This window comes from Podarcis vaucheri (assembly GCF_965113315.1).
Source record: "Podarcis vaucheri genome assembly, chromosome: 2".
In the NCBI taxonomy this organism is placed as follows: Eukaryota; Metazoa; Chordata; class Lepidosauria; order Squamata; family Lacertidae; genus Podarcis; species Podarcis vaucheri.
In genome coordinates this window covers 106,340,709-106,361,760 of record NC_138760.1, presented here as the reverse complement: position 1 = coordinate 106,361,760, position 21,052 = coordinate 106,340,709, and the positions used below count along the sequence as shown (strand labels likewise).

The 21,052-nt window shown below is 43.8% G+C and overlaps 1 protein-coding gene across 4 annotated transcripts in view; it reads right to left on the bottom strand.

The window, feature by feature from the left end:
• Window positions 1-5,492: 5,492 nt before the first annotated feature.
• The window catches only part of ADAMTS9 (ADAM metallopeptidase with thrombospondin type 1 motif 9), a 143,143-nt gene continuing 127,583 nt past the window's right edge, over window positions 5,493-21,052 (bottom strand). For 3 of the 4 annotated variants that reach the window (XM_082209141.1, XM_082209140.1, XM_082209143.1), the window contains 9 exons: window positions 20,502-20,696; window positions 18,744-18,876; window positions 18,154-18,248; window positions 17,283-17,377; window positions 17,048-17,181; window positions 15,551-15,642; window positions 13,641-13,745; window positions 10,721-10,815; window positions 5,493-9,736 (listed from right to left, as the gene is read on the bottom strand). In XM_082209141.1, the coding sequence (XP_082065267.1) occupies window positions 10,726-10,815; window positions 13,641-13,745; window positions 15,551-15,642; window positions 17,048-17,181; window positions 17,283-17,377; window positions 18,154-18,248; window positions 18,744-18,876; window positions 20,502-20,696 (939 nt within the window). In that variant the 3' untranslated portion in view covers window positions 5,493-9,736; window positions 10,721-10,725. Of the gene's footprint in view, window positions 9,737-10,720; window positions 10,816-13,640; window positions 13,746-15,550; window positions 15,643-17,047; window positions 17,182-17,282; window positions 17,378-18,153; window positions 18,249-18,743; window positions 18,877-20,501; window positions 20,697-21,052 lie in introns of those variants that run through there. The other variant, XM_082209142.1, reaches the window with a different exon arrangement.

Sequence of the window (21,052 nt, the reverse complement as noted above, 5' to 3'; positions counted from 1 at the left end):
AGTGAGGTTACAGGGAACCAGGCAGAGGGACTTCTCGGTAGTTGCGCCTGCCCTGTGGAATGCTCTCCCACCAGATGTCAAGGAAATAAACAACTATCTGACATTTAGAAGACATCTGAAGGCAGCCCTGTTTAGAGAAGTTTTTAATGACTGATGTTTTAATGTATTTTTAATCTTTTGTTGAAAGCCGCCCAGAGTGGCTGGGAAACCCAGCCAGATCGGCGGGATAGAAATAATAATAATTTGTTGTTGTTGTTGTTGTTATTATACAATCTAAAAATCCTACAGAGGAGACACAATGGATGAATAAGGGAAATGGAGGCAGGGACAGTTGGTGGGACTGTTTTAGTTACACATGCTTTGGCTCACGACTGGGTTAACTGGAGCAGGGTAGAGGTGGCTAATGTAGTGCCTTCCAAATATTGCTAAACTACAGTTACCATGATTCCTGACCATTGGCTATGCTGTCTGGGGTGATGGGTGTTGCACACCTCAACATTTGCAAGGGGGGGGGGGAGGAGTGGGAACTGTTAAGGATAATGGTTTAATGTCCTGAAATGGGAATGTTTGCTTGTGTTGAATTGCTGCGTATTTTTTGTTTTTAGCATGGGGTTTTCCTTGGGCAGTAGCTCTCTCATGTGATTGGCTGACTGTGAGTCACATAAGAGGAGCATTCCGTTCTGTTGTGACTGTTATTCCTGTGACTGTCGTTTTTAACTGTTTTCTGTTCTTCTCTCTCTGTGTGTCAGGTGAATGGCTGTTGAAAGAGGTTTCTCTGGATACTGCTCTGGACGTTGTGTGCTGTTGTGTTCTGTCTAGGGTGAAGCAGACAGAGGAAGATCCCCAAATGTTAATAGAGAGAAATCTGAGTTTGGCATTGTACACTCATGCACATGCGCACACATACACACAAACAAACAAACAAACACAGGACCACACTGTTGATTCCTATAGTAGGACATGAGAACAGGGTGGGTGTGTATGTGTGCATGTATAAAGCCAAAAGTTTCACAGAAAAGATTACTTTTGAGGAGGGATTTGAAGGAAGTAAGAGAAGTCTTGGATACTTTAGTTGAAGTTCCTGTATCGCAGGGGGTTGGAAGTAATAGTGCCACTGTATTCTGCTCTGGTCAGACCTCACCTGGAGTACTGTGTCCAGTTCTGGGCACCACAGTTCAAGAAGGACACTGACAAACTGGAACGTGTCCAGAGGAGGGCAACCAAAATGGTCAAAGGCCTGGAAACGATGCCTTATGAGGAACGGCTAAGGGAGCTGGGCATGTTTAGCCTGGAGAAGAGGAGGTTAAGGGGTGATATGATAGCCATGTTCAAATATATAAAAGGATGTCACATAGAGGAGGGAGAAAGGTTGTTTTCTGCTGCTCCAGAGAAGCGGACACGGAGCAATGGATCCAAACTACAAGAAAGAAGATTCCACCTAAACATTAGGAAGAACTTCCTGACAGTAAGAGCTGTTCGACAGTGGAATTTGCTGCCAAGGAGTGTGGTGGAGTCTCCTACTTTGGAGGTCTTTAAGCAGAGGCTTGACATCCATATGTCAGGAGTGCTCTGATGGTGTTTCCTGCTTGGCAGGGGGTTGGACTCGATGGCCCTTGTGGTCTCTTCCAACACTATGATTCTATGATTCTATGACTAGATGGCCCTTCCAACTCTATAATTCTATAAGTGGCATTTTTTTGCAGGCAGTAGCAATTTATTGACTTCTGCACCCATTGCAGGAACAGCGGAGTATGGGGTTTTTCTTTTCTTGATTTTACAAGCACGCCTCTCTCCCACACATAGGTTTCTGCCCGCGAGGAGGTTATATTCTAAGTTTTGATAGCAAGAAAGATACAGAGGAAGGGGAGGGGGTGAGTGATGAATAATGAGCGCCACCTTTCACGAACGCATCTCCGTTTCCCCTGAGAAGCAGGCTTATCACAACATACATCTCCTGACCATAAGGAAGGTCTAATCTTCAGCTGATTAAATGCAATTCCTCAAGGTTCCTACAAGGCATGTGCTTAATGTCTTCAGTGCATTTAAGCAATTTGCAGAATACAAAGTTCACACACTTGGCATTATCGCCAATACATCACCCGCCTCCAGATGCTTTGCTATCGCCGAAGGGATATATCAGGAAAGGTTAACAGAGACGCTAACTAACTTGAAAGAGAGCGAAACCGTGACAGTGTGCTGAGGAAACAGCCAAGGAGGTTATCCAGGAGTCAGGGATTGCTGTGAGAACATCCAGGGACTTGTGGCTGTAGTCGCCTTGCGTCTCTTGCCCTGATTTATTATGATCATTGGGATTACCCATCCCTGAACACATTCAGCCTGGCCAATAAACACCGTGGAGGTTCATAATGGGAGATGAGGGGACGGGAGGAGGAAATAGTTAATCCATGTGTAGCAGGAAATTGACCAGAAAGGCCATTTGGGGGTTCCAGAATTTGGGGGGGGTTGGGAAAGCTATTTTTACATTCATCTCATTAACTTCCTTTATAAATCTGTACACGGAAAATCGTTACTGCAATCCAGCCGAAATGTGTGAAGCATTTGCCAAAACTTTTTATCTTCCTTTGACTGATTTTTCTTTGAATTTCTTCAGTGATTATTATCATCATCATCATACTTTGCAAATGTTTCCGCTGGATACTCCTTTCCTTATAGCTTGGCTCCAGTATCTATCTGCAACCCCAGTCTCAGGTTTCGTTCCCCCAAGAGAGCTTGCTTTGGAGTTTACTATTATGGAAGTACTGGAAGTTTATTAGAAATGAGCGGAAGCAGGAAAGTAGATCTGAGCACCTGTACAGGATTACATAGAATGGTTGTGTAATGGTAAATTTTCATATGAAAGTAGCTATCAGCGAATCCATCCATTTCGATTTCTTTCAGTTTCTCAGCTTCTTTTTTCTATTCTTATGTTTACTTCTCCACATTGGATTGTGGTTTTAAATTGAAGTTTTTAAATTGAAATGCAAACCATCTTGCAGAGGTATTACCACCTAAATTGCACACACACTCTATGGCCTTTTAAATGTGTGTGAGAGAGGGGTTATTGGTTTGCTTTGGTTTTATTATGTATGTTGTTCTCATTTTGTAGTTTCCTATTGCAAATTGCCCTGTGATCTTTGGATGAAAGGTGGTATACAAATTTAATAAATGTTGTTGATGATGATGATGATATACAGTCGTACCTTGGTTGTCAAACTCCCTGGAACTTGGACGTTTTGGCTCCCAAACGCTGCAAACCCAGAAGTGATTGTTCCAGTTTGCGAACGTTCTTTTGGAACCCGCACATCCGATGGGGCTTCCGCGGCTTCTGATTGGCTGCAGGAGCTTCCTGCAACCAATCAGAAGCTGTGATTTGGTTTTCAAACGTTTTGGAAGTCAAATGGACTTCCGGAACAGATTCCGTTCAACTTCCAAGGTATTACTGTATATTGAAGAACTCGAAAGCCTATCATTTCATTCGCTTGCCAATTTCCCTCATGCTCCAGCAGAAGGCATCACTGAAAAAAGTCCTGGAGCCGCGATCCCCTGTATTCTGCCTCCTCTACATGACTGGTGTAGAAGATAGGACTTGCAGCATGTACAGGTTTCCCCTACTTTGTGGCAAGGTTGTGACCTTTCCCCCTTTTGCAGAAGCCTTGTCTGCCTTTGCACTTGACCACCCTAGTGGTTTTGCTCTGGCACCAAGGCTTTGTCAAATAAAGATGAATGAATGAATGGAAATCTTGTGGTCTATATTATTCATTCTGGTTTAAATTGATGGTGAATGGAAGACCAGGCTTCCAAACTAAGAAAGAAAATAATGGACTTTATTCAAGCAGAAAATCGTTACAACATCTGAAAAATAAAAGAACTTCATAATGTGGGTTGCATGTGGTTTTTTGAAGCGCCCAAATCATTTGGTACGTGTAAGCCTGGGTCCAACGGATGGAACGATTTGTTCTGCATGCCCAAGGAAGCTCTTGCTTCTTCTTTTGTTCCCAAAGTGGTTTGTGGCATTGCATGGGGGACTTGCTGTTCAAAAGAGGGAAGGATCTGCTAGAAACGCCCAAGCTTGCAGATACCCTTAGGATAGTAAAGGGACCCCTGACCATTAGGTCCAGTTGTGGCTGACTCTGGGGTTGTGGCGCTCATCTCGCTTTATTGGCCGAGGGAGCAGGCATACAGCTTCTGGGTCATGTGGCCAGCATGACTAAGCCGCTTCTGGCGAACCAGAGCAGCGCACGGAAACGCCGTTTACCTTCCCGCCAGAGCGGTACCTATTTATCTACTTGCACTTTGACATGCTTTTGAACTGCTAGCTTGGCAGGAGCAGGGACCGAGCAACGGGAGCTCACCCCGTCGCGGGGATTCGAACTGCCAACCTTCTGATCGGCAAGTCCAAGGCTCTGTGGTTTAACCCACAGCACCACCCGCGTCCCACCCTTAGGATAGCTCTAGAGATAACCACAGCCACTGTTAATTGGATCCCTTTGAGTGTGGTACATCCATTTCCAAAGGTGTGGTCTCCAGAGAAGGGATATGAGGAACATCTACTTTGGGCAATGGGGGAACACCTCAGTGACCAGGAAGAGCCAGTGCAGAGCGGCCAAACACCAGCATTGCTGCAGCTTACATGGATGGTGCTGAGGCAAGCCAGTGGTGAATTTGGGGCTGTGCAGATGCACAGGCAGTGCCCATCCAATGCTCCTGCAGGTGAATCCATGCAGCCTTGACCTCATCCACCCTGCGCATACCAGTGCTGCCCTGGTACACTGTATTAACAAGGGTGTCAGAACGGTAACACTGAGACTCTGCTCAACCACACTGGCCACTACTGTCAGTGGCAAAACAGAAACACAGACTCAAAAAGCTTCTAAGGATTATCAGCTTGTGGGCTGCAATTTCTAATAGGCAAATAGAGGCAGGGTAAGGCAAAAGTAGGTGGAGCAACAGATGCAAATTAGTCTGCATTCCAGCCGTGCAAAAGTCAGATACTTACCCACCAGCTTCTTATCCAGGCAAGCCAGAGACATTACAATTCAACAACATGTTCCAAAAGAGAATATGGCCTAGAACAGTCTCAAGGGCCAAAGAGGTCTGGAAGCATTTGGTCAGGCGGCTCCAGAGATGTGTGGGGATTTCCTGTTGGAACATTGATAGTGGCAGGTGCCCAGCTATAACCACCTCTGATGCCAGCCCTGAATCTTCTCCTGAAAAATCTGCTCGCATCACCTAGTGCTTTCCTGATCTTCTTTCACTTCCTCAGGAATGAATACAGCCATTGCAAGATCTGACAGTATTCTTGAAAAAAAACATGTTATTAATCCCATGTGTGCAGTGTGTTTTGTCTCTAGGATACCACGCAAGCGATTACGGTTGATGCTGGTGAACAAAGGAAGACCACACAAACTTAAAAACACAATTTTTGTTTTCTTTCTGATAGTCCAAACGAAAGAAGGAACAGAAAAGGTAGAAAGGAAGCAAAATAACGAAAGTGCTTGCAAAAGTTATTTTCATTTTAAAAAATGGCATTGGTACAACAAGAGAAAAATAATTATATATTTACTTTACAGGAAGTGTCTAATCATTCAGTGGTCCTCCTTTTGCAAAACAAACAAACCGCATCAGGCACACTACAAATTAGTATCTATCAACAGTTTCCTTTCATTTTATAATTTTAAGGCTTCCTCTTTGCACTGTTGTTGATAGCCATTATGATACTACATAGTATAAAGGAATGTATAGATTTCCCCCCCTTAATAATATTTCTTTGTATAAATACTCAGTCACTTCATTACTGAAAATAAAAAGCAGATTGCAATTTTCTAAATATCAATTAAGCACCATTGTTTCTGTCCTAATGCTTATAGTGCAATTTCCCCTTTTCCCTATAGAAAGAAGATCTTTAAGGATAAGTGGTGGGCTTTAAAAAAATCACTACTCCTTTAAACTACTCATGGTTTTCCTAGAATGTACTTTGAAATGGTATTTTTGGCATTTTCTCAAGGTAGTACACAAACATTACCACCATGCATTCGTTAAAACAAAAAAAAAACACCCCATGTATCTGAAGAGCTTAGCTTGCCTGAGATATGGATTTATTCAGTTCTTGCGAGACTTATGCTAACATGAATTATGCAGAGAATAGTTTTACTACCTGTGGAGCTAAATGAAGTGCAGCCTCCTTCATCTGAACAGCAGAAAGCAAAAACATTTAGTCAGAAGTTTAGATCAGGGGAGTGAACATACAAAACTGCCTTGTGCTCAATATTATTTACTTAGACAGACGGCAATTCTCCTAAGGGCAGTTTTATGCTACTGTTGCTACCCAAGAGCCATTTCAGAGGAGACATGAAACTGTCCCCCAGATCTTCCCATAGCTGTCAACTTTTCCCTTTTTTAAAGGGAAATTCCCTTATTCCAAATAGGATCCCTTGCAAGAAAAGGGAAACGTTGACAGCTATGGATCTTCCACATGAGTTGTCCTTGATCCAACTGTAATTGTGTGGAAGCAATTGTGCACAACAACTAGGGACCATCGTGGGGCCCCATGAAGCCAAAAAAAGGTGTGTAAAATTAGTAAAAAAGAAAGGGGAGAATAGAGATACTAATTTTGCAGATAACAAAGCACATTTTGAAGGCACCTTCTCAACATATGATGCCTATTTTGTTCTGCCAACTGGATACCATGCTTGAGCCTTGCTAAGAGTTTGATTCGGGGGCAACCACCGTCCTATTTCTGGAGAGAAATCCAATAATTTCCCCCATTCCTACGCAGCCAACTGAACAGAACAGATGGCTTTATCTAGAGTGGGAATTATATTCTGCATGATTTAAATCTAACAAATGAAAGGCATCTTTATTTCTACATGAGAATGGGAGGGCGTTTCCCACACCCAATTTGACAGAGATTACATGCTATGATACAGCTAGAAGATCCAAGACATGGGAGAAACCTTTCACAGAAACAGCCATAGCATGCATACAGATGCATATATGAATCCATATTATCCACCTGTAAGACCCCGTCTATACTCATTAGTGCTGGGTTCTCCTTTTGACAGGGGTGGGGATATGAATCAGTATGCTGGGTCATTTGTTTCTGCATGCTACTAGTGAGGCACGAATAGAGTTTGACTGGAGTCAAGATAAATTGGTTTCCAAAAGAAATTGGCTAAAACTGAATTTCTGACACGGAAGAGGAAACACACAGTTCACTCTGCATAAAAAAACATGAAATTCTGATACCATTTAAAAAACCCTGAATTTCTATGTACACATTTGAAATGTGTGTTATGCTTTCAGGGAGTACCGGGGTTCTTGATAATCAACATTTTTTTAGAAGTACGTTCATTTCCCAAACCTTGAAACACTCACTAAAAAGAAAACAGGATTCATTTTGGGAACCGAACCCAGGGTTAAATTATTCGGCTTCAACTACAATTTATGGGATTAACCTAACACTGATCCCATGCAGCAACCATTTCAGTTTTTTCTGGAACACTCCCTATGCCTTAGGTCTTAGCCTGGACTGGCTGAAGGTATAGCACTCAACCCTCTGTCTGAGGGAAATAGTGATCTGCAACCCCTGCTTCTGGTATGAGCATGACCAAGACAGCAGTTGACTGTGACCTTAAGCCACCTCATCAATTTGGCGGTGGAGGCCTTCTCCTTCTGCTACGATTAGGAAAAGGGACCTTCCATTGCCTGCCAGGGCGTGACACTCCATCAGGGGGAGCAGACCAGCTGGCAAACATCTCTACTCTTTTGCTCCATGGGAGCAATATTGGAGGCTTCTGCCAGGCATTGCTATATCCTCTTGCAGGAGAGTCTTTGGTCTGCTGCAACAGAGATCCTTTAGGGCAGTCAGGCCCTATCTCAGCAGCGTTTCCCCACCTAGCTTCTGCTCTCCCTTGTGCATGAGTGGATTGGGGTGGGCATCTTTACTGCAGAAGGGCATGGGATAAGGGGAAGGCCTGAGAAGCTGTAGCCTATGGTCTTTCCAAAGTGTCCCTCAATATGCTGGGCCAGGATAAACAGGAACTGTTTTTGCTGCAATTTGAACCCACTGGTTCAGGTCCTACCATCTGAAGGAACAGAATACAAATTTGCTCCATCATCTATGTCACAGTCCTTCAAAAACTCAAAGACTGATCTACATTCTCCAGGTTTCTTTGAGGGAGAAGGTGACGCCAAGTTGGGGGTGGATATCTCTGCCTTCTCTTTCACTCGCTAACATTTCTCCATCTTCTCTACTCAGCTTATCTACCTTTCTCTTATTCTTCCTACTGCCCCAAACAGAGCAAAAAATAACCCCCTTTAACTATTTTTAACATCTGTCACAAGGTCAAGATCCCTCTGAGGTTTAGCCTTCCTGACATTCTCCCTACAAGCTTTGGCTACTTGTTTGAAATCATCTTTGGTGCTGCAGCTTCTTTCCCCATCTGTAGATTTCTTTCTTGGTTCTTGTTCAAACTCCTGGAGCCTCAACGGAGCCTGCCTCTCAGTTATGGTGCAGGAAGTCAACTGGGGATGAAACTCATCCAGAAGAATGCAAGGTGATCACATCTCAGGCCTGGAAGATAGGACATTTCCCAGTCTTGATGGCCTCCTCCACTTGAGGAGAGATCTGTTTCTATATCACTGTGTCTGCCACAGGATCCCGGGACAAAGGAACGGTACAAAGGACAAAGGAACCGGTACAAACGGTTCACAATGGGGTGCTGGTCACAGGACTAGGGGCTGTTGCCCCATCCAAACTGCAAGTACACCCTAGTATTACACCAGTAGTCTCCTGTGGATGCACAATGCAAGGTTAATAGTTTCAGGCAAATGTTATGTATCTTTCCTTTGGGGAAGGAGCTCTTTATGAAGGACTGAGAATACTAGGATTCCATAGAACACTTTGTTTTATTAAATGCTGCCTCAGACTAAATATCTGAACGCACCCTCAATTTTCCCTAATGTACTTACTCGTTCTCCATGGCTATATAGTATGGTACGGGATTCAGCTTTTAAAGCCTACAGGATACTAATAAATATTACCATGTTAGCACCAAACCAGTAGCTGTTAGCACTGGCCAAAAGAGGTCACATGCCATTAAAAAAACACACCTAAGAAACAATTGTTGATAAAACCATTGTATCATAATGTGTGTTCACTGAGTCCCTGTGTAGCGCTGATTGCCTTGTGAGTTTAAAAAATAATCATCGCAATCATCATCGTATTCTTTTGCTCATAAGAAAAAAATGCCAAAAATACCCCAATGCAAACCGTTTAGCACCTTGCAAATATCAGTGCAGCCTGTAACAGGAAGAGAAATTACTGATTGAAAGTAAACAATTGAGTACAGTGACAGTAAAAGTATCACTTTTGTCATAATGCTACATATAATGTAGAGTACGTAAAATGCAGTGGTGTGACTGCAAGATTTTTTAAAAAATTAAAAAACACACAGGATAAGCAGCCTTAATATAAACATTTTACGTACAAAAATATTAAATCAAAAATAAATAATTCGAGACATAAATATTATACTTTACAACATTAAGAATATACAATATATATATATACACACACACACATATACGCGCACACTTGCACACACAGGTACACACACACACATATTTGGATGTGCACACACACACACGCACAGAGGAAGAAGTACAAAAAGGAAGGCAGAGGTATTGCTTCATTGTCCTTCATCTGTCTTGCTTCAGCTCCCGGCAATCAGAAACCCTGGGAATTAAAAGCATAATGGAGAGTTCTCATCTCTACTTTCAGCACTATTAATGCATTTAAAAGAAAAGCGCAACCCAGCCCTTCACAGAGGCAGCTATCTGCACAGCAAGGAATATGAACAGGGCTCGCTGTTTCTCTCTACTCTTTGTTGCACAGCTGAATCAGGGACAGATGCTTTTGATTTCCATTCGAACAGTAACGTCCTCAAGAGTAAGCCCTGATGTTACCAAGTCACTGTTGTGCCATTTCGCTTGGGCTCTGTAATGCTGATTATTCTCCATGGGCTGCACACAAGAGTGGAAGAATTGGGAGGGATCTCGAGGGTCACCTAGTCCAACCGCCCCCCAGCAATGCATAATATTCAGGTGACTGGCAGCCATTCCCACAAGCTTGGTGCAAACTTTGGGAGCTGCCAAGATGGCTGCAATCTCATGGCTGGTACTATTTCCACCTGGCTGTGTCATGAAGAAGCCTAACAGCTATTGCATGAAAGGAGTTCAGTGGCACTACTTTCTGCACATGTTGAGGGCTAAATTAGCAATGGACACACTATAATTAAAGCTAAAGCGAGGTCCCAGCATTGGACAAGGGGGAAAACACAGGGTTGTACCAGCTTTCTTTTCAGTTCCCAGGGTACTGTGATGTGTGTTGCTAACCTACTGAATTTCCTCTCTCCAACAATGCAGAGAAAATTGCATTCCCCATCCCTCCTATGTGGGCAATGCAGTAGCTGGTGGTTGCTATCCTGCTGTGCTAAGTTCAATTATGTCATTAAGCTTGAATCAGTTGGGATTGTTATATCCAACTGCCTAAAGCTTAGCTGCTCGCTCAATGCACCATAGTTTTGAGCTGTGGGGTTATGACGCAAAGCCTGAATCCGTGGAACGAAGTTTCACTTGAAGTAAATGTTTACCTGATTTGGTGCCAGGTTACCACCACAAATGTAGTGCTTTATAGTAAAATGCACAAATCTGAACTTACCATTGCTACAACACTTGTACGTCGAGGCCAGTTCCAGATGATGGAGTACACTTTCCGCAGTAGCCGCCACATTTCCCTATTACTTTGGTACCATCCTGTAAGTAAAATCACAAAGCAGATCTCAGGAGAAAGCAACCAAAATCTGTATCAAGTAAGACTAGAACTGTGACCGTAAACACGTCAACTGGGAAGCAAGTCCTTTTAGAGACAATGGAACTTACTTTTGAGTAAGCCTAGGTTAAAAATTGGAAATTCAGTTAAAAACTGAAATGTGTGTGAGAAAGGCTGAGCATGCGAAGGTTGGGACGTGAACATTGTGTTTGCAGGAGAACTATGACAGAAGGTTGGAACAACTTGTATGCAGGAGCTATTGCTTATAACTGCTGAGGACAAAGGAAGAAGGGGAAAGTTGCTTTGCCTTGTGGTTAAACCAATAGAAGCTAGTAGAAGGAAGCACTGCCATATGTGGTCCTAACTCCCCCTTTGATTTTAAGTGTATAAATGCTTGTGCTATTTTCATACTTGATGTGCCACCCCTCAATGACTTTTTGCTTAAGGCTGAGTCACACTGGCCTTGCAATGGCTAAACAAACATCCTGCTTGATTGACAACTGGAGTCAGGCTCTAACTGGCCGCCCAGGCTGAACCCACAGGGTATTGGTTACTGATATTTCCCCAACGCATGTACAACGTGGGGAATATCTGCTTTTAAAATATGTGTTTATTTTGCAATGGTGGGAAGGGTGGGAAGCAATTACCTGGCACTGAAGACAAAAAGGACATGCAAGAAAAACCGCCAGCCCATCCTAAACTGATCCCCGTGCCAACGTTTTAAAATATTGTGAATATTAATGAAATTCTAATATATACAAAGTAACACACAGTCTCTCCCTTCCGCAGTTCAGCGGATATCAAATTCTGGCCAGCGTAATCTACGCTAGCATACGTAAAACCACGGCAAAGCCTTCCGCACCCCGTTGTGTGGCTGATAGCTTATTCTACCTTCGTATGTTTTTACACTCAGAAGCAGCAAAATATATCAAAGATCGACCAAGCTCAATGGACGACTTTCCAAGCCTTTTTGTTGTTGTTACGCTGTGGTGTATGAAGCTTCTGCGCTTGATACTATTGATCTGTTGATGCTGCTACCACATCCTAAGAGCATCTTTGCTCTCATATTCTCCTGCCACCTACGCTTCAAGAGCTGTGCCTCACAGGTGAGCCAGGTAACGTGATGTGCCCTACATCGATTGCCTCTTCGGTTCTGCTTTAATTTGGTCAGTCGGGACTCCCTCTGTCTTTGTGCTCAGCACTCATCTCGGTTGCTTCAGATTTCCCGTCGAAAGGTCCCTCTCTGCGCTGTCCCTTTCCAGATGAGCCCAATGTCTTTTATTTTTCACTTGTCTTTTGCCATTTTAATTGCGGCAGCGGAGATGGCAAATGGCTCAAATGGGCCAACAGCTCTCTTGGTTCAGAGGCCAGCACAGTGAAGCCAGCCACTAATGGCAAGGTAGACACATACGTTCTCTGGGCCATTCCATCTTCTGCGGTCTTGTATGCCTGGGACTCTGTATGGAGTCTGCTAGCGTGTGGCAAACCCATTTGATTCTTGAAAATATCAAGCCCAGTATTTGCATTAATCAGTTTGACGTGTTTGAAATGGCTCTAGGTATGAACAAACCAAGGCAGCATCTTAAAAAGTAGAGACATCACCTTGCCAACAAAGGTCCGTATAGTAAAAGCTATGGTTTTCCCAGTAGTGATGTGTGGAAGTGAGAGCTGGACCATCAAGAAGGCTGATCGCTGAAGAATTGATGCTTTTGAATTATGGTGCTGGAGGAGACTCTTGAGAGTCCCATGGACTGCAAGAAGATCAAACCTATCCACTCTTAAGGAAATTAGCCCTGAGTGCTGACTGGAAGGACAGATCGTGAAGCTGAGGCTCCAATACTTTGACCACCTCATGAGAAGAGAAGACTCCCTGGAAAAGACCCTGATGTTGGGAAAGATGGAGGGCACAAGGAGAAGTGGACGACAGAGGACAAGATGGTTGGATAGTGTTCGCAAAGCTACCAGCATGAGTTTGACCAAACTGCGGGAGGCAGTGGAAGACAGGAGTGCCTGGCGTGCTCTGGTCCATGGGGTCACAAAGAGTCGGAAGCGACTAAACGACTAAACAACAACATGAGGTACGAAGGCCAGTTTGGTATTCTGGAAAAATGAAGGTCCTTGTTTTGACAAGAAGCTGTATGAACTGCCTTGTGGTTCCCAACTTCCTGCTTATCAATAGCATTCGCTGGGTGGGTTTGGGGAAGGAGAAACCCCCTCAGCCTACCCTTGTCCAGTGGGCATTGTAAGGACTTTCCCCCCCTTTACAATTATTGCATTTTGTGTGCTGAAAAGTGCCACAGATGTGGCAAACATACTAACACATAACCAGTGCTAAATAGAGGCTTTACAGTGCTATTGTTGTACCTGGATCCACAAGGATAGGAGGAGGGAGGTGAAGAACCGCAGGCACTGGAAAGTAATCTCTTTGGTACTTTATTATGCTCAGTAGCACTGTTAGAGCAGGCTCCCAACTGCATGCTTCCTGAGGACTCAGACAACTAATTAAAGAAGTGTCTGCACCACTGTGCTCAGTGTTTTTAGCTTCACGGTTAAGCAGACCCACTAATTAATTGCAATAATACAGATCAAGTTGAATTTACTCCAGTCTGTGGCTCTAAACCCACCAATTACAGACCATGCTTCACAGTTCTTATGCTTCACATTAGAATTCAAGAGGTTATTTTAAACTCTCCCCCCTCCACCGCCCCATATGTACAAGGCACAATTTACAAAGGTACATTACAATACGATTTGATAGGTTAACAGGTACGATGTCACAATTAGCTGTAAGTTAAAAGATTTTCCTTACTGGTGATTTTATAATTTCAGAAACCGCGTAATTCCCTTGGGAAAGCCATTTTGACGTTTGTGTCACGGACAGGCCGGTTCCAGAGAGGTTGATGCTAAAGCGGCCCTTGAAAATGGAAAAAGGATATGCATCAGGTCTGAAATGACAGCTACGTAATAAAATTCGCTGAAACGAAGAAAGAGAAAGAAAACCTAATTCTAAACGGGGCTGTTCTCCACTGCCACAACCCTGCAACCCCACCCTGCAACAACAAGCCATTGTGCCATTATTCTAACAAGATCTCCCCGGCAATGTTTTCAATTGTTCCAAGCCCTCATAGTGATTAGCACATACTGTACAAATCACAGCAGGAGTGAGATTAAGCATTTCTTCCCCTCTGCAGCTTCCTGAGGAAAGGCTGTTTTTGCTGCAGATCGCCAGCTGAGGGCATCCTTGCCCTTTCCCTAGTAATCTCTGCTGCTCACTGGAGAAAGTCAACTTTCCACTTTTGAAGAGACATCATTCCCCCCCCCTTTTTTTTTTAACCTGGATGGGGGAAATTCGATTTAAAAAATAAATAAATTGTAGCATCTGCCACACTCTTGTTTGCTCACTGGAATGCCAATCGCCCTTGGCTCCCCCCCCCCCCGCTTGCAACAAAAGAAATGGGTCTTTGTGCAGGACTCTTGATATCTTTAGGAAACAATGTAATCACACGTACAACTAAATGGCTTAGGACCACTGTGCCTCAAGGACCGCTTGCTCCCACACACACCTCCCCAGAGATCCTCAAAATCGTCCTCCGTCACCCTTTTCTCAGTTTCACTGGCATCTGAGCTGAAGGGCAGGGGTAGGGCCAAAAGCAGGGTTTTCTCTGTGGTCAGTCTTTGGAGTTACACCCCATAAAGGTTTACCTAGCAACTGATTTTGATATCTTTTCAGATACCAGAGAAGACCTTTTTTTGTTTGCCCGTGCTCTACGGGGAGCTGGCTTCAGACAGCAGGCCTTTTGGCAGACCAACTCTGCATTACAAAGATGTCTGCAAACATGACATGAAGTGACATGACAACGTCAACCCCACCATGAGGAAATCCCTCACAGACGACAGCAGTGCCTGGAGCCAGACAGTCAGGTTGTGTATCCATAGCAGTGACCAAAGGAGGAATGACCACTGGAAGAAGCATAGAAAGGAAAACGCCATGGTACATCTGCAGCAGCACAACCAGACGCCTTCATCTGTTCCGGCTGCAACAAAACATGTCTCTCCCATATCGCTCTCTATAGTCACAGCAGATGCTGCAATCTTCCAGCGGTCTGACTTTTCCCTCCTTCAACCGTCTCCCAAGAGAGATGGTTGCCAACAACAGCTCTCTAGGCATGTGTTTTTACACTAGTGTCTCTTTTGGAAGAGAACCAGTGTGGTGTAGTGGTTAAGAGCGGTAGTCTCGTAGTCTGGGGAACTGGGTTCACGTCTCCACTCCTCCACATGCAGCTGCTGGGTGACCTTGGGCCAGTCACACTTCTCTGAAGTCTCTCAGCCCCACTCACCTCACAGAGTGTTTGTTGTGGGGGAGGAAGGGAAAGGAGAATGTTAGCCGCTTTGAGACTCCTTAAAGGGAGTGAAAGGCGGGATATTAAATCCAAACTCTTCTTCTTCTTTTATGTCTCTCTAATGTTTAATCTCTTTGTCCTTTTTAATGTTCATGTTGTTTGAACAGTAAATTATTGTTCTAATTGTCTGCTGTCCTGACAATCCTTTGTAGTTAAAGGGTGCAACGCAACTATACAAAACCAATGCCTGCCATGCTGACAAAGGGAAGTGCTAGATTTTGAGGGGCTGGAGAGTGACTGTTCTGATCAAGAGCAATTCATATAACGCTAGAATATAACAAATGGAATCATGGTTTGAGAAATATTGTTGTGGAGATACCTGTGGGCACTTGGCTGCACTGTAGCAGTCCCCAGCAGTGGCGAAAGGTACAGGTCGTCCATCAAGCGTCTGCGCAAACTGCAAATCAGTTGCTGTGAAAAATATTCGGTAAGAACCAGAGAGACAAAGGGAACAGAACAGCAGGGAAAGGGAAAGGAAAACCGAATGCGTTATCTGATCCCCATTTAATATGGTGCACCTGCCTTTACACATTAATCTTGTGAATCCGCTGGGATCCTCCCTAAACAATAAGGTTGGCCATTAAATGCGACACTCGGCGTAACACGTGTGCATGTTAAAATTGAGGGACAACTCATTTATCTTTAAAGGTGGAGGCATTCTAAATATGCAGGATGCCAGTCTTTTAACAATATTTTTTTACATAGGGAAAATATGCTCAGGACCACAGGGGCACCGATGGTATATCTGACCACCACCACCTTTGGGCTTATTCCTTTATTATGTTTCGCATCACGTTTGACACCTTAGGATTGTTCTGGGCATAAAGCAGAGGACTTGAATTCAGAAATGCTTCTTGAGTTCTTCTAGGAATAATAATAATAATAATTTATTATTTGTACCCCGCCCATCTGGCTGGGTTTCCCCAGCCACTCTGGGCGGCTTCCACAGAAACCAAAAATACACTAAAATATCACACATTAAAAACTTCCCTGAACAGGGCTGCCTTAAGATGTCTTCTGAATGTCAGGTAGTTATTTATCGCTTTGACATCTGATGGGAGGGCGCCACTACCGAGAAGGCCCTCTGCCTGGTTCCCTGTAGCTTTACTTCTCACAATGAGGGAACCGCCAGAAGGCCCTCGGCACTGGACCTCAGCGTCCGGGCAGAACGATGGGGGTGGAGATGCTCCCATGGCATGAACAGGCTTTGGATAGGGTCCTACCATGTGTAAAGAATCTAATTTCCTTTGGCCTGTCTCAAATTCTACTTCAATCAGTAGGAATTGTGTCCAGTTCCAACTGTGGTAGAAATAAAAAAATAAGCTACCACACTGCTTCAGTGGAATTTCTATTATTTCCAGAGGGGCTCAAATCTGAAGGGAGCTCTGGGGAGACTACAGACCTTTTATCCTGAGGGTCTATCATGCCACTGGAGAAAAGGCAGGGGAGTCATATATGAAACATAACTTGCAGGGCAAACATTTATGATTTAAATTCTGTTTCTGAGTTCAGGAGGAGGAGGAGAAGGGAACAACCTCAATGTGCAACAAAGTGAACAAATTCAGACTAAAAGGAAGAGTTGTTCTTTCTTGCTTCAAGTGAACTGAAGAGAAATCCATTTTTTGGTGGTTTTAAACTACACGACTATTCAAGTACAAAGTGCTGTAGTATAAAATGTTAACCTAGGTATTGTAAGGACCTTACCTTAGCTTTAAATTGAAAATTGTGCACACGTGCATGCACACACACACACACACACACACACACACACACACACCACAGAGCATTTTGAGGGTAAAGCCCTATTGTTACTCACTTATTATTTGCATAGCGTTCAGGTCCAGCCTAACTTTGCTGAAGGCGGAAAACCCAGCTGCTGTGTAATCTTTTCTGCACTGGCAGTCTTCTCTTCTGCTTCCATTATATGGACATTCGGTCGGGTTATGTAATCTGAATCAAAAGAAAAGCCCTTTCCTACTCATGACAAGAAACATAACACCAGGAAGAGAAAACAAAGCATTGCCAAATGCAGAGCGCCTTGATGCTCTTACCTGTAGCTGTATACTTCTGAGAAGTTCTCCGCTTCGCCATTTGCCAGAGTCACATATTCTTTTGGCCTGTCAGATTCCATGCCAGTACAATAAATCTGAGAGAAACAGGCCTTCAGTTTAATCAAACATCTAATGCTAGGTGTTAAATGAATGACGAGGAAATCAAAGGATGGAAAACACACAGGTAGAAGTCACAAGAGAACTGAAATGAATATGAATTATTAGTTTTTCATACACACACATACAGTGGACACTCGGGTTGCGAACGTGATCCATGCGGGATGCACATTCGCAACCTGCAGCGGTGTGTCTGCGCACGTGCGGGTTGCGATTCGGCGTTTCTGCACATGCGCAACCGCTGAAACCCGGAAGTAACCTGTTCCGGTACTTCCGGGTTTTGGCGGGTGCGTAACCCGAAAAAAACGCAACCTGAAGCGGCTGTAACCCGAGGTATGACACTGTGTGTGTGTGTGTGTGTACATATATGTGTGTGTGTGTGTGTGTGTGTATCAAAATGCAAATTGGCCTCAACATGCATGCACATAATTAAAATTCAAAGGATTAATAACACATGCAAACACACTCACATGGACACAAAAGGATTGTGTACTCTCCCCCCCCACACACTTAAAATCAAGGGGTTGAATGTACTGGATGAACCAGGGAGTTCTATTGACCATGAGGCCAAATGTGGAATGTAATATTTCCAAAGGAGGGATTATAACACTATAAGCAACCAAGTTTTAGTTCTTCTAGAAATGTACCATGGACAGTCATTCTCCAAAGTCATCTGAGCTCTGAGAACTCATGCAGCCCTGGAAATTCAATGAAATGCTCACACAGAAACGATGCAGAAGTGGCTGAGCCATACCTTGAGGAGCTTTCCTTTAACTTGAAGGTAATATTCTCCATCTTCAGTGGTGACTTTGAGCCTTTTTACTTCTTTGCAGCTTGTTGGTAATTCACCTAAATTAAAGAATTATTAGTAAATAATAATAATACAAAATTTCAGAATGCAAGCTCTAAACAGCTGATTTTTCAATTGACTTGCCTAAGATCCAGGACAGAAATTCCCCCTGGTAATGCCTGGAAAAATCTGGACATAAGCAGCCTTAATCTCTATCATCTATCTATCTATCTATCTATCTATCATCTATCTATCTATCATCTATCTATCTATGAGACAAACACCAGTAATACTGCTCTCTTTTCCCTTCAGCAGTGGCCTGGTAATTTTTAAAATATGGCGTTTAGTTATTGGAAGGCTATGTGCTCCTATTGCTAGCCGATGACAACTCCCCTAACTGAAAAACAGGACACACACACACACCCCAGCAGCAGCATCAATTCAGTGGGTACAGGAATACAGAACTATAGGCGCTTGACTGGTGCTAGGAATGGCTATAGCATTAAAGGGAAAGTTCAGGTTCTTAAAAATAAATAAATGCAAAAGGCCCTTACAGTCATGAATATTGTGGCATGTCCTCCTTTCTTCAGGTTTCAGTTCATCAAGACACAAGGGGCTGACTTGGTCATTGTTCGTAAGGCACTGAACTGACCGGTGCATTACTCCATTTCCACAACTCACCGAACACTGGAAAGCAAAGGAAGTAAGTTCAGTTCAACTGCTGAAAACACTTGAAAGTAGGTAAGACCTCAAGCATCCTCCATTCTGATTCCCAGGTTATGGGTGCAAAGAGACCAGAGGTCTGGCAATGCTATTTTGCTCTAGTGGAAATATACTTTATTCTGAAGCCCACAATTCCCGCATCTTAAGGCAATAATAATCACTGCAAGGAAAGAACTACGGTCCACTATTCCACTTGTTCAGTACAATGGATTAACTCCCCTCCTCCCCTGGCCATCAGCAAAAATGTGCAATAAAAGGCCATGCACAATGCAATTTCTGAAGCCAGGTGAACATCTATCTTAGAAATATGAAACTCACTCACTCTGCTGGAAACGCTTCTGTCTAAAGTCATATGGGCTGGATTTTATTTTTGTATCCAAGCGTACAAACGGTTGGTCACAGTCAGATTAGATCCGTCTGAACTCCAAACAAATGCCAGAAGCTCTCTGATTGCGAAGGGTTTGTGTTAAAAGGAAAGATTTGTATGTGATCCTGTAAGTGGATTTCCCAGTAGCAAAATAGTTCTGAGACACACTAGGACCACACAACCATGCATTGGGGTCTGAGAACATTTTGATTTACAGTAGTCCATTTAATGGTGCCCTGAGACTCCTCTCTTCATTTAGTCCAGCCAATGGGCCTCATTTGGCCTGTGAGGCTGTTTTATCCAAGCCATGCCCAGCCATGTACATCAAGTGTGGGACCTGAATGCGAAGGAACAAGCGGGGGATCTTAAAAAAAAAAGGTTTGGACTTGTTGCTTATAAATTTGGCACCAAATGCAAGGCAATCAGAGCAAATGAGTGAAGCCAATCCCTGCTAAAAGTGAGGCCTGAAGTCAGCGCTGCCTAATTTCAAGTGCTGCTCAGGAGTGACTTCAAGGGCTGTTGGGATTGGCTACACTCCAGTTTCCAGTCAACTATCAGCTCGAACCACACCATATCAGAAAAATGGGTTTCCCACCACTGAACTAAATGATGGATCATCATGGTGATGCCAGGTGTTTTACAGGTGAGCAGTCCTGCCCACCTATCACAGTCACCCATCAGAGGTGGGGGAGCTTGTGGTCCATCTTGATGGAGTGGGGGGAAAATTGCGCCCGGTTTAGCCCCATAGCTGCCAAAGGATTGCACTGGTTCTCCTTGAGGATGGGGATTATTGGCAAAGAGAGAACACCTATGTGATGGAAGGAGAATCTCCCTGTAGCTACACTCAAACCCAGAGCATATTCTGTGCATTGGCTGCTACTTCCTGTTCATAGCAACTGGTTGTTCAACTTACAGCTCATCAGCAAAATTTGCAATTTTGTTAAGCCACCCAATCAATGCAGGCTGAGCAGGGGATGAAAAATGGATTTTCCCCACCCCTCCTTCCAAGTCAGGGAAAAATGAGTAAATTCAGACATAAAAGACTGTGGCAGATTAATGTGCTTTCCCCCAAACTTCATTTCCTATTGGTTCTTCAAGGCACCTTTCCTTTAAGACAGATAATATTCCCCACCCCCTATATTTTCCTGTTCTTAGAGCAGAGTGGGCTACACATTAATATTAAACAACAAATAATAAAAAAGGAGTAAGATTAGAAACATACACTTCCCCAATTTCCAACTCTCCATGATGCCAAAACTGGGCACTCGCCTAGATAGCATGACTGCACGTTTGGTGGTTGTGTTCCTGGACAGTTGACTGTGTTCTGATAACCATACTCATAATGATCCTTCCCTGTGTAAATTTCACTGCAGGAAACCAGCCTTTGCTTGTAGCCTTTGCCACATGTCACGGAGCACTATGGGAAGAAAGAAAATCAATTTGTTTTGGTAACATTAGGGACGCTCAAAGTAAACTTTTGACAAAAGAATAAACGACCTACCCTTTGAAGCCCTAAACGGCCTTGGTCCAGTATACCTGAAGTATTCAGTATTCTGCCCAGACACTGAGGTCCAGCGCCGAGGGCCTTCTGCTGCTTCCCTCACTGCAAGAAGTGAAGTTACAGGGAACCAGGCAGAGGACCTTCTCGGTAGTGGGTGGCACCCGCCCTGTGGAACGCCCTCCCACCAGATGTCAAAGAGAACAACAACTACCAGACTTTTAGAAGACATCTGAAGGCAGTCCTGTTTAGGGAAGCTTTTAATGTTTAATAGA